Source organism: Poecilia reticulata, linkage group LG1 (assembly GCF_000633615.1).
Source record: "Poecilia reticulata strain Guanapo linkage group LG1, Guppy_female_1.0+MT, whole genome shotgun sequence".
Lineage (NCBI taxonomy): Eukaryota > Metazoa > Chordata > Actinopteri > Cyprinodontiformes > Poeciliidae > Poecilia > Poecilia reticulata.
Window position 1 is genome coordinate 2,574,034 of NC_024331.1, and position 19,296 is coordinate 2,593,329.

Consider the following 19,296-nt stretch of genomic DNA (forward strand, 5'->3'; position numbering starts at 1 on the left):
TATTCTCAGAAATAAGAAGATAATTTTGAAAATGCTTGCTTGTCAAAATGTAATAAAAAACAGATTTGAGTGTGCCAAAGTCTGCCTTTAATTAAAACTTGCTGGACAGATGCAGTTCTATTTAATTTAAAATGAAGGATATAATTTTTTTTTTTTTTGCTCAAATACCCAATATCTGATTTTGAAGCCTGCAAACATTGACGGCTTCTTATTGACAGTTATGTATTATTGCAAGATTATACATTCAATTGGTTATTTTCGTTTTGTTAAGGTTGATAAAGAGTGTTCTATATAGGAGCTAGATTGTCAAACCATTGTATAATATACAGAAAAAATTATGGGGAAATAACTGGTACCATAGGTCTGTATGTCGTATTGCCAAAAACATTGTGTGAGTGGGACTTTGTGTAAGTGTCAGCCCTTACCATGTTGTTCAGTCTGTCTTCCAGACTGCCATTGGGTGCTGTCCAGGTCTGCAGCTCTTCTGCACCGTCATCAAATGGAGCACCTCCGGTTGCCATGTCACCCACTTACAGCTTGCTGGAAAGAACAACAAACAGTGTGAGGGTCAATTTCCAGAACATGAAAAGAAGAAAATTCAGTTCGAAACCGCAAAATAAGAGAGCTGTTACATAAACTGCTTCACTTCAATCATAATTTATAACGAATGTTCATCAGTGTACTACCTCTACTGTGTTTGTATTCACACCAGGCATAAATGAGTTTTTTTCGACAACAATTTAAAATTAGATTTTGATGTAATATTGATTATTACCACAAAAAGACTCCTCAAAACTGCTTACCGGTTTCAAATCAGTTAGCCAAAACTGAAAACATCATTATTATTCTAAGCTGTAACATCTAACGTTAGAGGTTAACGTTGACATGAGTCCATACTTCTTTGCGACAAACATTAACCTTCCATGGTGTAACTTTTCCGTAACTCTACGGGAAAGAAAAAAAACCGTTATGGTTAATTGGTGACCTGTCGCTTAGCGTTAGCTGCAGCTGGGTCGTGCTGCGTGGTGGTAATGGCCCGCTTGGACTGACCGTCCCCTCACGGCGCGAGAGGCTAGCACGAGCTTCCAGTTAGGTCCTTCGTTACCAAGTAAAAAGTAAAACAGCCATTGTCGTAGCCACTCTTATCAGTTCACACTAGACTTGATGCTTGGTGAACTCCATTAGCCAAACGTTTGTGACCTATTTCCAACCACCAGTCCCCATGGCAACAAAGAATACGATATTTTTGTATTGTGCTCAAGTATTTTCACTTTTAGTGTTAGGCTTACCCTAAATCATTGCTAACAAGTTGCTAAAGTTGTGTGTCTCAACAATTTAGGTGGCTAATACCCATTAGCTTGGTCCCAGCTTCGCACAACACAGACAACTTAAAATGTATCCGTAATAAAATATTTTATATAAAATAAAAATATTGCATAACGTTTAGAAATCTACTATCGTCTTAGTTACTTGCACGGGTACCGTTTGTACACCTACAGAGGCTAACAAACGTCAACAAGGCAAGCTCTGGCTGGCTTCAAACACAGCTAGCTAACCATTTTTAAACCGGAAAATTATCTCACCGTTTAAAACAATAAAACAGACTCGCAGTGACAAGCCTCGTGTACTCAAGTAAAGACAGTATTTTTTCTTCTGCTAATCCACGAATCTGTAACTATTTTCCATGGCTCCCAACATCGCAGCAACCAACTATGGTACTAGCCTGATATTACAACCTCCCAACAGCAGGTGGCAACGCAATGCATCACTTAAAACGAAAGGATTCTAAAGCTGTCACCGCCACATTGTGAGTGGCATTTTGTTGAGACGAACGTTAAAATGCTGTACTGTCCCAAGGATTTGGGGCCAATTTGCGACTATTTAGTGTGTTGTGACACTATAATGCATTTCTCTTTTGTTTCAAATTATATAGCAAAATAATTAAAAAAAAAAATTTACTTACATGTCTGAATAGAACTGAAGTTTGTTCTACATATCTTTATTTGGTCTTACATTTAGCATTAGACCATGAGCTTCATATGTTTATTAGTGATGTGAAGAACAAACTGTTAATACACTTATTGTGACACCACTGATTAAACATTGTTTAGTCTTTACTCTTTTTTTCTCAAGAAGTAGAGTTGGCTCTTCAAAATAAATTAGAGCGCAACTATTTTTATGCTACTGCTTATAATAATAATAATAATAATAATAATAATAATAATAATAATAATAATAATAATAGTAATAATAATAATAATAATAATAATAATAATAATAATAATAATAATAATAATAATAATAATGAAATTACATCAGACTTAAATAGTGCTTGATTGGTATACTCAAAAGCGCTTTATATAAAGTCAGTCATTTTCATTCACGCACACATTTATATGTTGTTAAGGCTGTTCTAATTGAGTGCACTAGTTTAGAAGAAAAATACATATGTACTGATTTTTAAAGACTGTGTAATGTACATGGCTGTTCTTTATTTTTATAATGAAGACGAATTAAAGAAAATATTTTCGAGTTCATCTCCTGTTTTGTATCCAATAGTTAGGTGGCGCTAGCTCACCTTATAATGTTCTGCGAGCCGCCTGATAACTGCAAAAGAAGAAAAAGGTTGTCGTTCGACATTCGTTTCAACTTTAACGTCGTGGAGGGTTGTGGATTGTAAAACTGGACTGAAAAACACAAGTTATCAAAACTCAAGCAACTTAACTTGCGCTTTGTGGATAGTGGAGCTCGAAAACAAGATCTAAGTTTCTTCGAAATGAGTGAGTTGTGTCATCGTGCTTCATTTAGCCTCTGAAGCTAAAGTTAGCTAGCTTAAGAGTGAACGCTAGCAGCATTTTCCTCGCTAACCCATCTAAATAAGACTCTGTAAGCGATTCAGCCTTCGCGGACCCACTCGTTTGGACCTTATAATTGCAACCAGCACAGGAAGTGATGGGCTCTTCTAAAAAACACAAGGAAAAGAGCCGCGACAAGGACGCAGAGGATCGTCGTCGCGAACATAAGAAACATCGCCACAAGGAGAGAGAAAGAGATGTGTCAGACCGTGATAAAGACAGACGAAAGCGCTCCAGATCCAGAGAAAAGAGCAGGCGGGAGAGCCACAGCAAGGCCGAAAGAGGTGGTGGAGAGCCCCGAGTAAAGAGGGAGAAGGTGGACCCTGGTTATGAGGAGAGCGGCGCTGACATCCAGCCCCAGAGCACCAGCGGAGATGGCTCCCTGAGCATCGAGGAAACAAACAAACTGCGCGCTAAGCTGGGCCTGAAGCCCCTGGAGCTGAACGAGGGCAAGAAGGAGCTGGGGACCAAGGAGGCGCCGATGGTGGCGGAGACCATCAACCCCGTTCTGATCCGACAGCAGAAGGAGATGCGAGAGAAGCTCGCCGCCATGAAAGAGAAGCGCCTGCTCAATCAAAAACTGGGTAAAGTCAAAGCAATCGGCGACGATGACTGGCTGGACGACACGGCCGGTTGGGTGGAGAAAAGCAGGAAGCTGGCCAAAGAGAAGGAGATGGCAGAGAAGAGAGCCAAGCTCCTGGAAGAGATGGATGAAGAGTTTGGAGTCAGCAGCCTGGTGGAGGAGGAGTTTGTTCAAAGCAAGCGGGACTCTTATTCATCACAAGATCTGAAGGGTCTCAAAGTGCAGCACAAGGTGGACTCCTTCACCGAGGGCCAGACTGTTGTCCTGACCCTGCAGGACAAAGGTGTGCTGGAAGAGGAAGAAGATGTGCTGGTAAACGTGGGGCTGGTGGACAAGGAGAAAGCTGAAAAGAACGTGGAGCTGAAGAAGAAGAAGCCCGACTATAAGCCCTACGAGGAAGAGGAGAGCGTGGATGATATGGTCACCTTCAAGCCGCACACTGTGCTCTCAAAGTACGACGAAGAAATCGAGGGCGAGAAGAAAAAGAGCTTCCGATTGGGCAGCTGGGGCTTCGCGGACGGGGAGCGAGAGCGCGAGCTTCAGGCGATGAAAGAAACGCTGCGGAATCAGGCTCAGTCCCTGGAGATGCCCGCTCTCACCATCGCCTCCGAGTACTACACGCCTCAGGAGATGGTCGGCTTCAAGAAGACGAAGCGCAAAGTCAAAAAGATCAGGAAGAAAGAGAAGGTGACGATCGCAGACGAACTTCTGGACGACACCCGTACCTCTGACTTCGGCTCGAGGGCGCGAGGCAAAGGCCGCAGACAGGCGGAGGAGGAGCAACAGGAGAGCAAAGAGAAAGTTAAAGATGGTGACAGCTGGCCGCACGAACTGCCCCAAATGTCTGATGACATCAGGATGGCAGAGATGGATATTAGCGACGAAGATGATTACGTTCCTCCTGAGCCAGCCGTGATTGAGGAGGACGAGGCGGAGCAGGAGCTCCAGAAGCAGCTGGAGAAGCAGAGGAAGTTGAGGCAGAAGCAGCTTCTCAAAGACTCTGGGGAGAAGGTGGCGGCGCAGATCAAAGTCCTGCCTAAAGGCGACGACGACCACGATCCCGAGAAGAAGAACAACATCGTCTTCAACGCCACCTCAGAGTTCTGCAGAACTCTGGGGGACATTCCGACGTACGGACTGTCTGGAAACCGGGAGGACCAGGAGGACATCATGGACTTTGAGCACGAAGAAGAAAAAGACGACGGCGGAGGTTCAGATTCTGAAATTGACGAGAACGTTGGATGGAGCACCGTTAACCTGGACGAAGAGCAGCAACAGGCTGACTTCTCCACGGCCTCAGCCACCATTCTGGACGAGGAGCCCATCGTTAACTCCGGCCTCGCGGCTGCATTGAAGCTGTGCACCAACAAAGGCCTGCTGGACACCCAGATGCAGAAGGTGGCCCGCGTCAAGGCAACAAAGGGCGCCCTGCCCAACGACAACTACTGCATCGAGGACAAGATGGGCTTCGACGACAAGTACAGCCGCAGAGAAGAGTACAGAGGCTTCACGCAGGAATTCAAGGAGAAGGACAGCTATAGGCCCGACGTCAAGATCGAGTACGTGGACGAGTCCGGGCGGAAGCTCACGCCGAAGGAAGCTTTCAGACAGCTGTCGCACCGCTTCCACGGGAAGGGTTCTGGAAAGATGAAGACAGAGAAGAGGATGAAAAAGCTGGAGGAAGAGGCGCTGCTGAAGAAAATGAGCAGCAGCGATACTCCTCTTGGGACGGTGGCTTTGCTCCAGGAAAAGCAGAAATCTCAGAAAACCCCATACATAGTGCTTAGTGGGAGTGGGAAGAGCATGAATGCAAACAACATCACTAAATGACTTCCTGGTCCGATGTGTAGCATAGAAACACATACGCAGAGATCTTTTTAGATAATTCCTTGTTTTTGTTTTTTTTGTCCTAGCTGGTAAAAAAAAATCAGATTATAAAAATGTTGAATAAAATCAGTGCAACTATAAGACAGTTTTATTTGTGTTGTGAATATTTTCAGTTGCAAGATACATTCAGTGTGATAATTTTGAACTTGGATATGGAAAAGAGGAAAAATGCATCTAAAATTCTGAACATGTTTTAAAATAAAGATTGGTGAAATTATAAAGCTCTTCTCAGTGGTTTTAACTTTAACCTGTTTAAAAAAAAATCTAATTCACATTATGCAGCTCATCTGACGAGTAACTGGATAAAATATGAAGACTATTAATACTGTTGTATTAAACAGCTCAGTTGACATAAAACTACAAATAATTTACAAACTGGTTTGGTTCTATATTAATAATTGAGCTATCTTTCATTTAACTATGCAGGTGTTTGGCTCTGTTATGCATAGACATGATTGAAGTAGCTTTGAAAATGTTTAGGTCCTACCCCTAAATGACTGCAAATATGATTTAGTCATTTAGCCTGGAATAGTCAACAAAAATTTAACAAATCTATTTTCCCCTTTGTTTTAAATATTACACATAAAATAAAAAGAATGAAATAGAAATTTTAACCGAGTTGATTTAACAGCAACAACCTTAAATGAGATAATATCAGATATTTTACATTTAAAATTTCACATAATAAAAATCAAATAAATTGCATCAAAGAATATCTTAGGTTGAAAGTATTAAATTAGATAAGTGGAAGACCATTTATGTTTTGGTGCATTTTATTTTTAATAAACAATTTTATTTGAATTCTTTTTCAAAAACTCAAAATACAATAGAAAACGCTGCATATTTAATAAACAGATTTACTGGATTAGCAATGTCGGTTGTTTTTTAGTAACATATCACTGCAGTTTGATATGTCAGCCCTGTATATGAAAGTATTTTTAAAAGTAATTATGAAAACATTCTGCAAAGTTTAATTCTACATTCAGTCGACGTGATTTGATCCATCTCGGTTATCTTTTATTCTTTTTTTTTCTTTTTTTATAGCTAGTCTTCAGCGGAACCAATAAGAACGATTAAAGCGGTTGGCCGGACACCGTTCCCATGCACAACACGTTGCTAAGTATTTAGCACAGCTAACGCTTTTGCTCCTTCGTCCTATCTTCTTACAGGAGATGCTCGCGGACAGGTAAGAGACCCAGAGATGGTTGACCTAGTTTTGAAAATAGGATAAAAACCTTTAGTGAAGCTGCTCAGTTCTTATAGTTAGCTTCTCGGGCGCGCGAGGCTTAAACTCGTTTTCATCTGGTTTAGCTTGCTGTGAGCTTAAAGGCACCCAGAGTTTAAGTAGCTTTGAAGTGAAGAACTCTGGCGTCTGTTTCACATGTAACTTACCCCCCGGTATCCATACGGTGATCATTTGGTCCTGGAATGTCGTCTTTAGGAACAGCTGTACATATTCTGTTGTGGGAACTGAGTGGGTTTCCCACCTCTATATATATATGGAATAGATTCATATTTTATTTCTTCCTCTAAAAAAATCCAGGGGGAAATCCAGTGTAACAGTAGCAAAGGAACAAACAGATACACCCATAAATTGGTAATAAAACTAAAATAGAAACAAGGTACAAGGTAAGAACTTCTTACAAACAGCAGCAAATGCAGACAAAATGTAAATTTGTGCATATTTGTGAAGAGTTAGTAAAATGATACAGGCTTTTCAGAATTTAGTTTGAAGTTCAAATCTAAAAACTGTAGCGTATGTTTGTATTCACTCGCCTTTTTATTTAATACTTTTAAATAAAAGCCTGTGTGACTAATTTCTTTGTAAACAATGGATCTTCCACTTGGCAAACAGGCCTTATCTTATTTCACAATATAGATTTTAGTGTATTGCAGGACAAATATGAGTTGTTTTGGTTTCTTCTGTAGTTTTGAAATTTGATTCTGATCTCCCTCATCAGAGCTTTAGTGTTTAATCTCCCAGTAAAATAAAATATCTGATCTCTCCTGTTTTGTTTAGAAGTTGTGCCATCCTGTGCAATTTTAGATGCATTCTATAACTGGCCTGGACTGCGTGTGCATCTCATAAACCAATATATATAAACCAATAAAGATAATGTTCTGCAGTTATTTGTACATGTTTAATATGTGTTGTCACACTCCAGGATTTAAACTCGCTGAGTGAAATCACAAGTAGTTGTGATGTCGGAGCCCAAACCCCCCACTCCTACCATCCCGACCCCTGGAGACGCGTACAAGGGATGGCTCTTCAAATGGACTAATTACATAAAAGGTTACCAGAGACGATGGTTTGTTCTCAGCAACGGATTGCTGTCTTACTACAGGTAAGCAGTACAGATTTAAATGTACAATAATGTATAAAACCTGTAAAACGAGGGGGGAAATATTCAGGTTGTTTTATCTGCTAATGTACATGGGACTTCAAAAATAGAAAGTGGTTTTATTATATGTTGGTATCAAACAACATTTTACTTTCAAATATTTTATCCATATAAATAAAGTTGATCCCAAATCTATATAGATTCATTACACTCAGAGTGGTTTATAGCCAGACATTTATTTCTGTCAGTTTGGATGATTGTGAAAATGCTACATTTTGTTTCTATTGAAATAATGCTAGAATATTAACAATTGTGTATGATCCAGTGGAAAGCTTATTTTTAATACTGAAACTACATAATCATGGTCAGAACTGCTGAGTCAGGGTCCAAACGTTTTGTCACATATGCCAAAATCATCAAGATCTCATGGACCAAGAAAATAAATAAGAAAACAATAATCAAGCAAATAAGGTAGATTAATTTGTATTTTTTTTGTAGGAAGGGGTTATTATGTATTGTAGTAGGTTCAAAACTTTAAAAAGACTTTTCATGTTTATTATATATATTTTTTAAAAGCATCCAGTTTTCTAATTCTTTTGGACTTGATTGAATGAATTTATTTTATATAATGGAAACAGGATTTGAGCCAATGCTTTCAAACTTCTGTGCTAAATTTAGCCAATTTTTTATTCAATGAAAACTGACTTGGGTGCAGCAAAATTGACTTTCCAGTAAAAATCTGAATTTTTTTCATCCTATTATAAAAGCTTGGTTATAAAAATACAAATACTTTAGTGTTGTCCTTAACATTTTCCATTGGAAAATAATTATGTTGGTAATAACTTTATCTTGATTAAAAACAAAAAGTTTCCTTATGCATCTAAATTTGAACTAAATTTGTATCGGTTTTTAACTGCATTTGGGGGCCGCACAAAATCGGTCCGCAATTTGGACGCCCCTGTGCTAACCTGTCAGTCATTGAGCAGACAGGCATTGTACACATTGAAAGTGATACAAAAAGATATAGAGTTGAGTGGAAGAAAATTTTGGTGGACACAAACAGTACAAAAACAACATTCATATGGGAATATTTTGTTGAAATTTACTTGTATAAATGCAGGTAAATTAAGATTATATTCGAACAAAACTTAGACTGTTGTTTTAAGAGGAAGAACCCCAAAAAACTATTTTTAAAAATTGGATCTCCTTTTTTTAAATTATTTTTTTTCTCTTGTTTTTGTTTACACACACATTCATGTTGCAGAAATGTTGTGTGTCTGAAACCGGATGCTTTTGACTCTCCACTGTGGCGCTGTCTCCAGGTGCCAGGCGGAGATGGGTCATACCTGCAGAGGCACCATAAACCTGGCCACCGCCAACATTGCCGTGGAGGACTCTTGCAATTTCGTCATTTCCAATGGGGGAGCGCAGACGTATCACCTGAAGGCCAGCTCCGAAATCGAGCGTCAGCGATGGATCACCGCGCTGGAACTCGCCAAAGCCAAAGCCGTGCGCATGCAGGACGAATCTGGTGAGACAAAAGGCCCGATAAAGACAGACGTCACGATCACTCTAGTTGCGTTCAGAGACGACATGCTGCTTGTGTTTGTCATCAGACGACTCTGCTGATGAGTTCTCTGCAGCGCCCCCTGCCACCACTCAGGCCGCAGGATCTCATCCCTCAGAAGTCCAGTCCACGCTACGCATCCTGGGCAGCAAGGTGGAGGACCTCAGCACCTGCAACGATCTGATTGTTAAACATGGCTCTGCTCTTCAAAGGTTAGCGTCTGCTACACAGCATCCAGGAGAAACAAAGCTGCAAATGTTTCGTTAGCATTCTTGCTTTATTTATTTATTTATTTATTTATTTATTTATTTATTTATTTATTTATTTATTTATTTTCTACTGCTTTTGCAAAACATTAGGTCTTTATCAGAGCTGGAGGGGCTGCAGGTTGGAACGGACATGGGGGAAAAGATCCGACAGGTCACAGAAAGGGCCACACTGTTCCGAATCACCTCCAACGCCATGATCAATGTAAGGTTTAGTCTATTTAGAGCTACTGAGGCTGCTGCTGAGTTTTTCTTCCTGACATAACAGAGTTTTCATCCTGAAGGCCTGCAGAGACTTCCTGTCCATCGCCCAGAGCCACAGTAAGCGCTGGCAGAAGGCCTTACAGACCGAGCGGGAGCAGAGGATTCGCCTGGAGGAGACGCTGGAGCAACTAGCCAAACAGCACAACCATCTGGAGAGAGCGTTCAGAGGCGCCACCGTTCTGCCACCTTCCCTCAGCAATCCCAACTTAAGCATTAAAAGTAAGGCTCTCGTTTTGGACTTCTGTCCTCTTAGTCTGTTAGCAGAAATCCTACACAGTCTAAGGGGCTGGAAACTAAGGGTGCAGAAATAAATCCATTTTATAGAGAATTACAATTCCTAGTCCTGGGAATTCAGAATCTGTTCAAAATGCACAAAAAATTATTTCTGAATCAAATTGTGTCACTGAAAATCATAATAGAATTGAGTCACTAAACCCTGAAAGATTTGCATCCCTTCTGGAAACGCTTGATTTGATCATTGTCCAGGTCTGATGACGTATGGAACAATGTAGAAGCTTCCAGTTAGACTTTCTTATTAAATTAGCAATAAGTATAAAATCTCAATGACTTTTTACAGTGATATTAATTAAATATAGAAATTTGTCTCATCAAAACACTGAATTTTTCCCCCCCAAATCAATAGATTGTTTTGGTGTTTGAGAGAGCTCAGATAAGTGCACATTAATTTCAAAATCAAACTGCACCTGTTGTTCCTGAATTGGGTCAGGTTGTGATGCCAAGCAAAGTATTGGCTTTCAGAATGTGTGACCACTTCCTACCTTCCATCTCTACCTGTAAACAAACTATTTCCTGTTCAGATGTGGTTACACAGGAAATGGTTCTGAAGAAAGCTGAAATCTCTCAAACATGTTAATTCCAGGTTGGTTCTACTTCCTGTTCCCATATAAAATAGTTCTGAGTGATTTGACAACTGATGATTGACATGACTTTACCTCATTGGTTGTCATAGCGAGTAGATGGCTTCAGGTAACATTTGACCTATTAGGTACAACTACTCAATCTTTTGTTAAACATTTTAGATGTAAAGTTAAAAGTTGAGTTACTTCCTTCACCACATTAACTCAGTTAAAATACATCGTCGTGTTTGTGTCGTCATTTTTGAAACATACAGAAAATAAACCCCAAGTACAATAGATGATTCTTTTATACTCAGTTGGCCAGAAAAATGAAGATTGATCTCAGAAGTTTTTTTTTTTAAATGTAAAATATTTTGGAAGTATATTTGGAACTATCCACTCATTCTATGAAGTTTTTATTGTCTGTCATGTTTAAAGGCGGTGTTTCAGGAAAGGGCGATGCCAGTGATGAGGACGATGACAACGAGTTCTTCGATGCAATGGAAGACCCAACAGGATTTATTACTGTTCCTGCTGACCCCAAGTACCACAGGTTGATCCTCTTTTTCTGTTTTCCTAAACATTCTGTTCTGCAGTACCTCACTCCGGCAATGCTTCATGTCTTCTCTCGTCTCTGTTCACCAGGAGATCTGGCAGCAATATCAGCGGGATAAGCAACGAGACGGGAATGGACGACCAGTCGGTAACGTTCTTGTTTTTCTCTCCTGATCTGCATTGACTTGATGGGCTAACTTTACACTAACCTTCCAGATGTTTCCCCCTTTTTTTTCTTCCCCAATCAGTATGACGAACTGTCCTTGGCGTCCAATTCTGAGTCTTCTCCACCTCTTGAGCTGGAGCTGGTCAGACAAAGACGGACTCGTATTCCCGACAAACCCAACTATTACCTTAATTTGTGGAGCATCATGAAGAATTGTATCGGGAAGGAGCTCTCAAAGATACCGATGCCGGTAAGAAATTTATCTGTCACCTGAAATCTTGGATCTTTTTTTTTTCTTTCTTTTGTCCCCTAAATGGAAGTAAAACAAAGCTTTTTTCCTTGTTGTCTTGCGTTTCCAGGTGAACTTTAACGAGCCACTGTCGATGCTTCAGCGTCTGTCTGAAGACCTGGAGTACTACGAGCTCTTGGACAAAGCCGCAAAGTGTCAGAGCTCTTTAGAGCAGATGTGCTACGTGGCGGCTTTCACCGTCTCGTCTTACTCCACCACGGTGCACCGCACGGGGAAGCCCTTCAACCCCTTACTGGGGGAAACCTTTGAGCTGGACCGGATTCGAGAGTCCGGTTACCGCTCGCTCTGTGAACAGGTCTGCAAAAAATATACGTACACACTTGAGCTGTTTGCTTGGATTACGCTGGTTATTTCTGTTCAGTGTTGCGTTCAGCTATGAATGAATGAATGAATGATTAAATGTCTTCCTGATGGCCCCGCCCCCCTCAGGTGAGCCACCACCCACCAGCTGCAGCCCACCATGCCTTCTCTGAGAAGGGCTGGACCCTCAGACAGGAAATCACACTGGCCAGCAAGTTCCGGGGAAAATACCTTTCCATTATGCCTCTGGGTAAGTTTTCAGCTGTTTGTATATTTGCGGTATAAAGTGAAACCATCCCTAAATCAACTTTTTGTCTTTTATTTTTGTAGCTGATAAACTGTCTAAGCCTATTATTAGGGTTCTACCTTTATGTTTCTGTGCGAATTTTGACGGTTTCGTGCAATTCTTTTAGTTTGGCATTATTTTGTAAAACCGAGTGAGGAGTAAGGAGTGTTGCCATGGCGACAAGCGAGCATTGATCAATATTGTTATTCACCTTTTTTAAGTTGTAGTATGTAACTTTTCCAAAACTTAGTTGTTGTTTTGTTTTTTTTACATGATTGTTAAAACTGTGAATATGTCATGACCGTATGAGTCAAAAAGGTGTTTTTTATTATTACGGTATTATTTATTTATGTTTTTTGAGTAGAATAAACCTCTATTCTGGTTATCGGTCACCAGGCTCCATCCAGTGTATGTTTGATAGGAGCAACAATCACTACTCCTGGAAAAAAGTCACGACGACCGTACACAACATCATCGTTGGGAAACTGTGGATTGATCAGGTAACGGTGGCAGTTGTATGAAAATGATCTTTTGTGTAGAAACCCTCAGTGGGTTTTGTATTTGACTCGACTTCCTCTGTCAGTCAGGAGAGATCGATGTGGTGAACCACAAGACGGGAGATCGATGCCACCTCAAGTTTGCTCCTTACAGCTACTTCTCTAGAGATGTACCCCGGAAGGTGAGCCAGCGTTCTGGTCGAGGAGCACTCGCCTTTGCCTGAAGCATTTCTTTCTGTTCTGCTGGATTCAGATTGGAAAACAGCATTTTAAGGTTTTGCAGACATCTTTTCCAGAGGTTCTAGGTGGAAGATGTACTGTGACGCGTTTAATATTTCAGAACCTGGAACAGAATTTTGGTAATCTTTCTGTCTTGAATCCGTGTTCTACATTAAAACAAAAAAAGTCATTCAAATGAAAAAGTTTCTCAGTTTTTTGAGGTATAAAATATTTTTCTTGATTATCTCAATGACTCTGGTATTTGCATGGTATTCAATGAGCAAACCTATTCTGACAGCAGCAAAGCCAAGTTATCAGATGTAGATGAAAAGGATTGGGCACACTGCATTTCACATTATATTAAACCCATCTCTCTGTTTTTACATTTGAAAATAAAAATGTGTTTACATTCAATCTACAAACTTAACCCGAGTTAACTCAGATAGTCCTTTGTGAGGTCCTAGACAATTTTTTCTGCTGAAAGGAGAGAAAACTACGATGGCATTTTCAGGGCTTTGTAGAAAGGGGGAAAAAAACAACAAAGGAATAACTCAGAAAATTTGAGAATAATCTCAGAAATATTCTAGCAAAAAAAACTTGGGGAAAAAATAACTTTGAGAACTCAGAAATGTCCTTTTTAAAAAAAATTAAAAAAAAGTTTTAAGATTAATCAAAAAAATGGATGTATTGCAAATATTGATGTAAGGGTCCCTGAGATGCAGTGAGTGTGATCTGTCATTCTGTGGCATCATGGTATAAGATCATCTGAGAAACTCACTTCTTGCTTCTTTGTTCACTATGTCTTACAGTAATAAAAAAGCATTTTCCAATACTGCGCGGGATTTGAAATGTGGATATCTTCCTCTCTCAGGTGATGGGAGTTGTGACAGATAAGGACGGGAAGGCTCATTATGTTCTGTCAGGAACATGGGATGAGAAGATGGAGTTTTCCAGGATCATGCAAAGCAGCAAAGGCGAGAATGGCACCGAGGGCAAACAGAGGACTGTTTACCAAACCCTCAAACCCAAAGAAATCTGGAGAAAGAACCCTTTACCGTAATTTTTATTTTATTTTATCTAATCCTTCTCATTTTTAGAGCGAACGTGAAAATTCACGAGGTTCCAGAGTGACGCTTGGTGCTTCAGATCTTGCCTGACAATGTCCTTACAGGGAAGGAGCAGAGAACATGTACTACTTCTCCTCTCTTGCGTTGACCCTGAACGAATCCGAGGAGGGCGTGGCGCCGACAGACAGTCGGCGGCGTCCGGACCAGCGCCTGATGGAAGAAGGTCGCTGGGATGAAGCGAATGCAGAGAAGCAACGGCTTGAAGAAAAGCAGCGCTCTACCCGGCGAGAACGGGAAAGAGACGCGGTTAAAGCGGCTCCAACGCCTGAGGAAGGTAGGAGCCGATCAGAGAAACTTGTTCATCTGCAGATCTGGCGTCTGCCCATCCATTTCTGTCACCTTTAGTCATCGTCCCTAAACCAAGTTCATGTCTGAGGATTCAGCTGGTGTTGAAATTGCTTCTCTCTTCATTTTTGTCTTGCTGATAACATCCTTCCCTACGTTTTAACGTCTCTTCATCCATATTTGTTCCGTTTAGCTCTTGCACATGAGGGTGGCACCACAGGAAGTGAGGTTACTGATGAAAGCAAGTATCAATCCATATTTGACTTGGAACAAAGTGCCCTGTGTTGCTTTTTTTTTTTTTAAAGAAATTTCTGTAAATTTTACAGCAGGGGAAATTTACACAAAACATTCCTGTTGCTTTGATTCATTTGCGTGTTAGAAATTATTCAATCTCCCATGGCAACCATTCAGTTGCAGTCTTCATACATCCGCCTCACAGAGCATGCCACCTCCATGACTCCCCCACTCAGTTCCTTCAGACTAGCCAACAGCAATTAGCAAACACCTGTTAAAACTAAGCATCTGTAGAGCTCTTTATAGGAGCTACTTCTTAGTGAAACGCTGGTAGAAATGTTGTTAAAAGTTTAATAGAGAAGCCATGTTGGGATGGCTTCCTGGAGGTGGAGTTTCAGAAGGAGCAGGAGTTTTTAAAGAGACCCAATTGGCATCATGTGCCTGAAAAACACATGATTCTGCCCCTTTAAACTGAATAACATTTTAGTAGTAATCCCTGTCTTTGTTTTTCTGGGATATAAAACTTATGTCAGTAATAAATTAATTTATGATTCATAGTAAAGCTAAAACAATATGAATAAAATATTTTGATTTAATAAAGTTAGTTTGAATGCTACAGCTCACATATTTGGAGAACAAAATAATGAAACGGATCAGAAGTCACATTTTGCCAGGTCCCTCTTAAAAATGAGATCTGGATCTCAAGGCGGTTTACCTGGTTAAATAAAGGAAATAAAATAAAAAAAGGTAACACTTTATTTGAAGGGGGTGAATAAGACTGACATGACACTTTCATAAACATGTCATAACACCTGTCATGAACATGAATAAGCCTTTATGAATATTTATGACTGTTGTCATAAAACGTCATTCGGTAAATTATGACACTTAATACAAAGTTGACATTATTCAAAATGTCTTTATGACAACTTGACATTAACCAAGAAATCATTACTGTTTAAACTTTACCTTTAATAATATAAAGTTATCTAATTTTTAAAGTGCAATCAGTAATACTTTTATAACAAATTTATATCAGTAATGATTTCTTGGTTAATGTCAAGTTGTCATAACAAAGACATTTTGAATAATGTCAACTTTGTATTAAAAGTGTTGTAATTTACCGAATGATGCTTTATGACAACAGTCATAAATATTTATGAAGGCTTATTCATGTTCATGACAGGTGTTATGTCATGTTTATGACAGTGTCATGACAGTCTTATCCACCCCCCTTCAAATAAAGTGTTACCAAAAAAAATCTACCAAAGTCTCCAGTCCTCATGGTGGAAGTGAATTTTTCAACAGATTTGTCTGTGTCGGTTTGAGGCAACTGGAGAGCTTGTTGCCAAAAAGCTCAAATGTTGTCGAAGCAAAAGTTTGGAATTAAGCAACAAACAAACTCTTTAATTTTATAAAGACTTTGTCTCCTGTCACTTTCGGACAGACACGGCCGCTAAAATCAAGATTTGATTGCAGAAGTTACTTAATTATGTTAAACATGGATTTGTGCGTCTTCTAAAATGCTTTTAGATTACATTTGTTGTGAACTGGTTCTATATAAATCAACCAGACTGAACAGAATCATTAATGCAATGCATGGCACTTTGTCCTTTTTTTTAAACTACACATCAACATTGTGTGGATTGTTTTATGAAGTGATATTTTCTGTTTGTGCTGGGGTTTGCTCAGCTGATGCAGAGGACTCTCCCCCCCTCACGCCTGTTGCATGCAAGTATCCCCCAACGCTTTCACCCTCTGTTATATTTATTTTACGAAACTATAAATGTCCTATGTAAGCTCTAGGAAAATCACCCTTTTAATTTTTTTTTCTTTAGCCTCTTATGGACAATCTCTCCCTCTATACCAAAGCAAGTATTCAGATAAAATCATCATGTAGTAAAAACTAGACATGCTTGGAGCCCAATTTTGGGGGGGTTTCGATCCAATCCCAGTTTCTGAATTTTTATAAATATCTGCTGACACTGATGGTTTCTGATCCAGAACGCCTTAGGCTTAATATTTAATTTTATTGTTGGACACTAAATAAGCACTTTGGGGGAGCTGTAGACTCTAGAAGTCAATGAAGTCTTCTGCTTTCTCAGAGTTTATCTGAGTGTACAATGGGCTGAAAAGCCTCTTGATCTACAACAAAACTACTTTGTGAATGTGTAATTTAATTCTGCCTATGGTCATCAATTACTCATGAGCAGAGGCAGCTCTGCACTGTGTGCATACATAAGGAACAAACTCCTGTTTTATTAAGCCATGTACTGTGAAAATAAAGTAATAAAATTAAATTAAATAGTCAAGAACCTATAATGGTGAATGTTGACATTTTATGGTGCACTTTGAACTGCCTTATATTTAGCTGGATCAGCTCGAATACAGAAATGGGATCCGATCGACCCTATAGCTCTAATGAACAAACCAACACCTGTAGGGTGTAGGAAACCCTGCACAATATTAAGCCATCACTTAATTTCCTCTTTCCGACTCACTGTCCCTCTCTCAGCGGAAGGCAAAGAACAACCTTTTGGAGCCCCGGGCAAAAGCAAGTAACACACGCTCTGTTCTCTGTTGTAACCTGTGTCATGGAGCCGGATGTAGATCAGCTGTGATTGGTAGAATTTTGCTCCATAGGCTGAGATGTACAAGCTCGGTGTAACAGTTGTGTATCTGCTGGCATCTGATGGAACCTTGGCTGCTTCCACTGATTCCTCATTCATTTTCCTTCTGCAATGTTTTACATTAAGTTCATCCAAAAATGATGGTCTGAACTGATTTGAAGGTGCAGTATGTAACTTTTATTATAAAAAACCAACATGTTTTTTGCATATTTATTAAAACTGCTTCCATGTGGTGACAGTATAATATGAGACAATCAGTGAAAAGATTAATCTGCTCTACCTCCTCCCTGAGCTGCTACTGTTGTCTGAAGAAATGCACTGCTACCAACAAAAAAAACAATCAATCAGAGACTGCAGGAGGGTCTTGGCGCTGTCAGTCATCTCATGTACACGCTGCTAACTGTGCTAATGGTGGAGAAACGACTTACCGTTACAGGAAAAGGTTTATCTGCTGTAATTGGTGGCTATGCTAATTAGCCTGAGCATTCATGAAAGCAGCGCTACACAGAGAGGTGATTGACAGTGCTAAAACCCTCCTCCTGGCTCTGATTGGTTGTTTCTAGAGAGCACTTTGAGAATGCAGAGCAGCTTAAATTTTTTTCTTTCAGATTAACTGTCACTATACTGCCATGACATAGTGACAGTTTCAACAAATATGTAAAAACATATAAAAATTTATCCATCCATCCATTTTCTTCCGTTTCATCCGGGGTCGGGTCGCAGGGGCAGCAGCTTCAGAAGGGAGGCCCAGACTTTCCTCTCCCCAACCACTTCTTCCAGCTCCTCCGGGGGAATCCCAAGGAGTTCCCAGGCCAGCCGAGAAACATAGTCCCTCCAGCGTGTCCGGGGTCTTCCCCGAGGCCTCCTCCCGGTGGGACGTGCCAGAACACCTCACCAGGGAGGCGTCCAGGAGGCATCCTTACCAGATGCCCGAGCCACCTCAACTGGCTCCTCTCGAAGTGGAGGGGCAGCGGCTCTACTTTGAGTCCCTCCCGGATGACCAAACTTCCCACCCTATCTCTAAGGAGAGCCCAGCCACCCTGCGGAGGAAATTCATTTCGGCCGCTTGTATCCGTGATCTCGTTCTTTCGGTCATGACCCAAAGCTCGTGACCATAGATGAGGGTGGGAACGTAGATCGACCGGTAAATCGAGAGCTTCGCTTTTTGACTGAGCTCTCTCTTCACCTTGTGAGACGGAGTTAAAGCTCCGTCTCACAGGGGACTCCGCCAGACGTTCCCAGCAGACCCTCACTACACGTTTGGGCCTGCCAGGTCTGACYGVCTTCCTCCCCCACCACCGGAGCCAACTCACCATCAGGTAGTGGTCAGTGGACAGCTCTGCACCTCTCTTCACCGGAGTGTCCAAGACATATGGCCGCAGATCCTATGAAAGATGACAAAATCGATCATCGAGCTGCGGCCTAGGGTGTCCTGGTGCCACATATGGATGCCCTTATGCCTGAACATGGTGTTCGTTATGGACAATCCGTGTCGAGCACAGAAGTCTAACAACAGAACACCGCTCGAGTTCAGATCGGGGGGGCCGTTCCTCCCAACCACGCCCCTCCAGGTCTCACTGTCATTGCCCACGTGAGTTGAAGTCCCCCAGTAGAACAAGGGAGTCCCCAGGAGGGGCACTCTCCAGTACCCCCTCTAAGGACTCCAAGAAGGGTGGGTAATCTGAACTGTTTGGCCGTAAGCACAGACAAGGCGGAGGGAGGGAGGCTACCCTCTCATTCACCGGGGTAAACCCCAACGTTCAGGCGCCAAGATGGAGCGCCTGAACCCCATCTTGGCGTTCAGGCGCCCACTCCCGCCCGGCGCCTCTTACCGCAGGCAACTCCAGAGTGGAAGTACGTCCAGCCCCTCTCAAGGAGACTGGTTCCAGAACCAGAGCCATGCGTCGAGGTGAGGCCAAATATTTCTAGCTGGAACCTCTCAGCCTCGCACACTAGCTCCGGTTCCTTCCCCACCAGAGAGGTCACATTCCACGTCCCAAGAGCCAGCTTTTGCAGCCGAGGATCAGACTGCCAGGTCCCCTCCCTCGGCTTCCACCAGTAACACT

At 41.2% G+C, this 19,296-nt stretch overlaps 3 protein-coding genes across 11 annotated transcripts in view; 2 read left to right on the plus strand and 1 right to left on the minus strand.

Moving 5' to 3' along the window:
* Positions 1 to 1,756, minus strand: part of pcm1 (pericentriolar material 1) — a 29,320-nt gene extending 27,564 nt beyond the window's left edge. For 5 of the 7 annotated variants that reach the window (XM_017305188.1, XM_017305192.1, XM_017305194.1 and 2 more), the window contains exons 1-2: positions 1,584 to 1,756; positions 426 to 540 (exon numbers count right to left, since the gene is read on the minus strand). In XM_017305188.1, the coding sequence (XP_017160677.1) occupies positions 426 to 521 (96 nt within the window). In that variant the 5' untranslated portion in view covers positions 522 to 540; positions 1,584 to 1,756. The other 2 variants (XM_008403672.2, XM_008403723.2) reach the window with 2 other exon arrangements.
* An 843-nt stretch (positions 1,757 to 2,599) lies between these two features.
* Positions 2,600 to 5,546, plus strand: sart1 (spliceosome associated factor 1, recruiter of U4/U6.U5 tri-snRNP). Its single transcript, XM_008403584.2, has one exon. It carries the CDS (start codon positions 2,953 to 2,955, stop codon positions 5,266 to 5,268), a length of 2,316 nt encoding a protein of 771 aa, XP_008401806.1. The 5' UTR covers positions 2,600 to 2,952; the 3' UTR covers positions 5,269 to 5,546.
* An 858-nt stretch (positions 5,547 to 6,404) lies between these two features.
* LOC103461134 (oxysterol-binding protein 1-like) overlaps positions 6,405 to 19,296 on the plus strand; it is a 13,854-nt gene continuing 962 nt past the window's right edge. The window contains exons 1-19 of one of the 3 annotated variants that reach the window (XM_017305197.1): positions 6,405 to 6,511; positions 7,491 to 7,670; positions 8,990 to 9,198; positions 9,284 to 9,446; positions 9,594 to 9,705; positions 9,785 to 9,983; positions 11,060 to 11,174; positions 11,267 to 11,324; positions 11,425 to 11,592; positions 11,702 to 11,947; positions 12,082 to 12,202; positions 12,635 to 12,738; positions 12,822 to 12,917; positions 13,826 to 14,010; positions 14,126 to 14,355; positions 14,560 to 14,607; positions 16,293 to 16,331; positions 16,439 to 16,471; positions 17,116 to 17,154. In XM_017305197.1, coding sequence (XP_017160686.1) covers positions 7,528 to 7,670; positions 8,990 to 9,198; positions 9,284 to 9,446; positions 9,594 to 9,705; positions 9,785 to 9,983; positions 11,060 to 11,174; positions 11,267 to 11,324; positions 11,425 to 11,592; positions 11,702 to 11,947; positions 12,082 to 12,202; positions 12,635 to 12,738; positions 12,822 to 12,917; positions 13,826 to 14,010; positions 14,126 to 14,355; positions 14,560 to 14,607; positions 16,293 to 16,331; positions 16,439 to 16,471; positions 17,116 to 17,154 — 2,308 coding nt within the window. In that variant the 5' untranslated portion in view covers positions 6,405 to 6,511; positions 7,491 to 7,527. The remainder of the gene's footprint in view (positions 6,512 to 7,490; positions 7,671 to 8,989; positions 9,199 to 9,283; positions 9,447 to 9,593; positions 9,706 to 9,784; positions 9,984 to 11,059; positions 11,175 to 11,266; positions 11,325 to 11,424; positions 11,593 to 11,701; positions 11,948 to 12,081; positions 12,203 to 12,634; positions 12,739 to 12,821; positions 12,918 to 13,825; positions 14,011 to 14,125; positions 14,356 to 14,559; positions 14,608 to 16,292; positions 16,332 to 16,438; positions 16,472 to 17,115; positions 17,155 to 19,296) is intronic. The other 2 variants (XM_017305199.1, XM_008403496.2) reach the window with 2 other exon arrangements.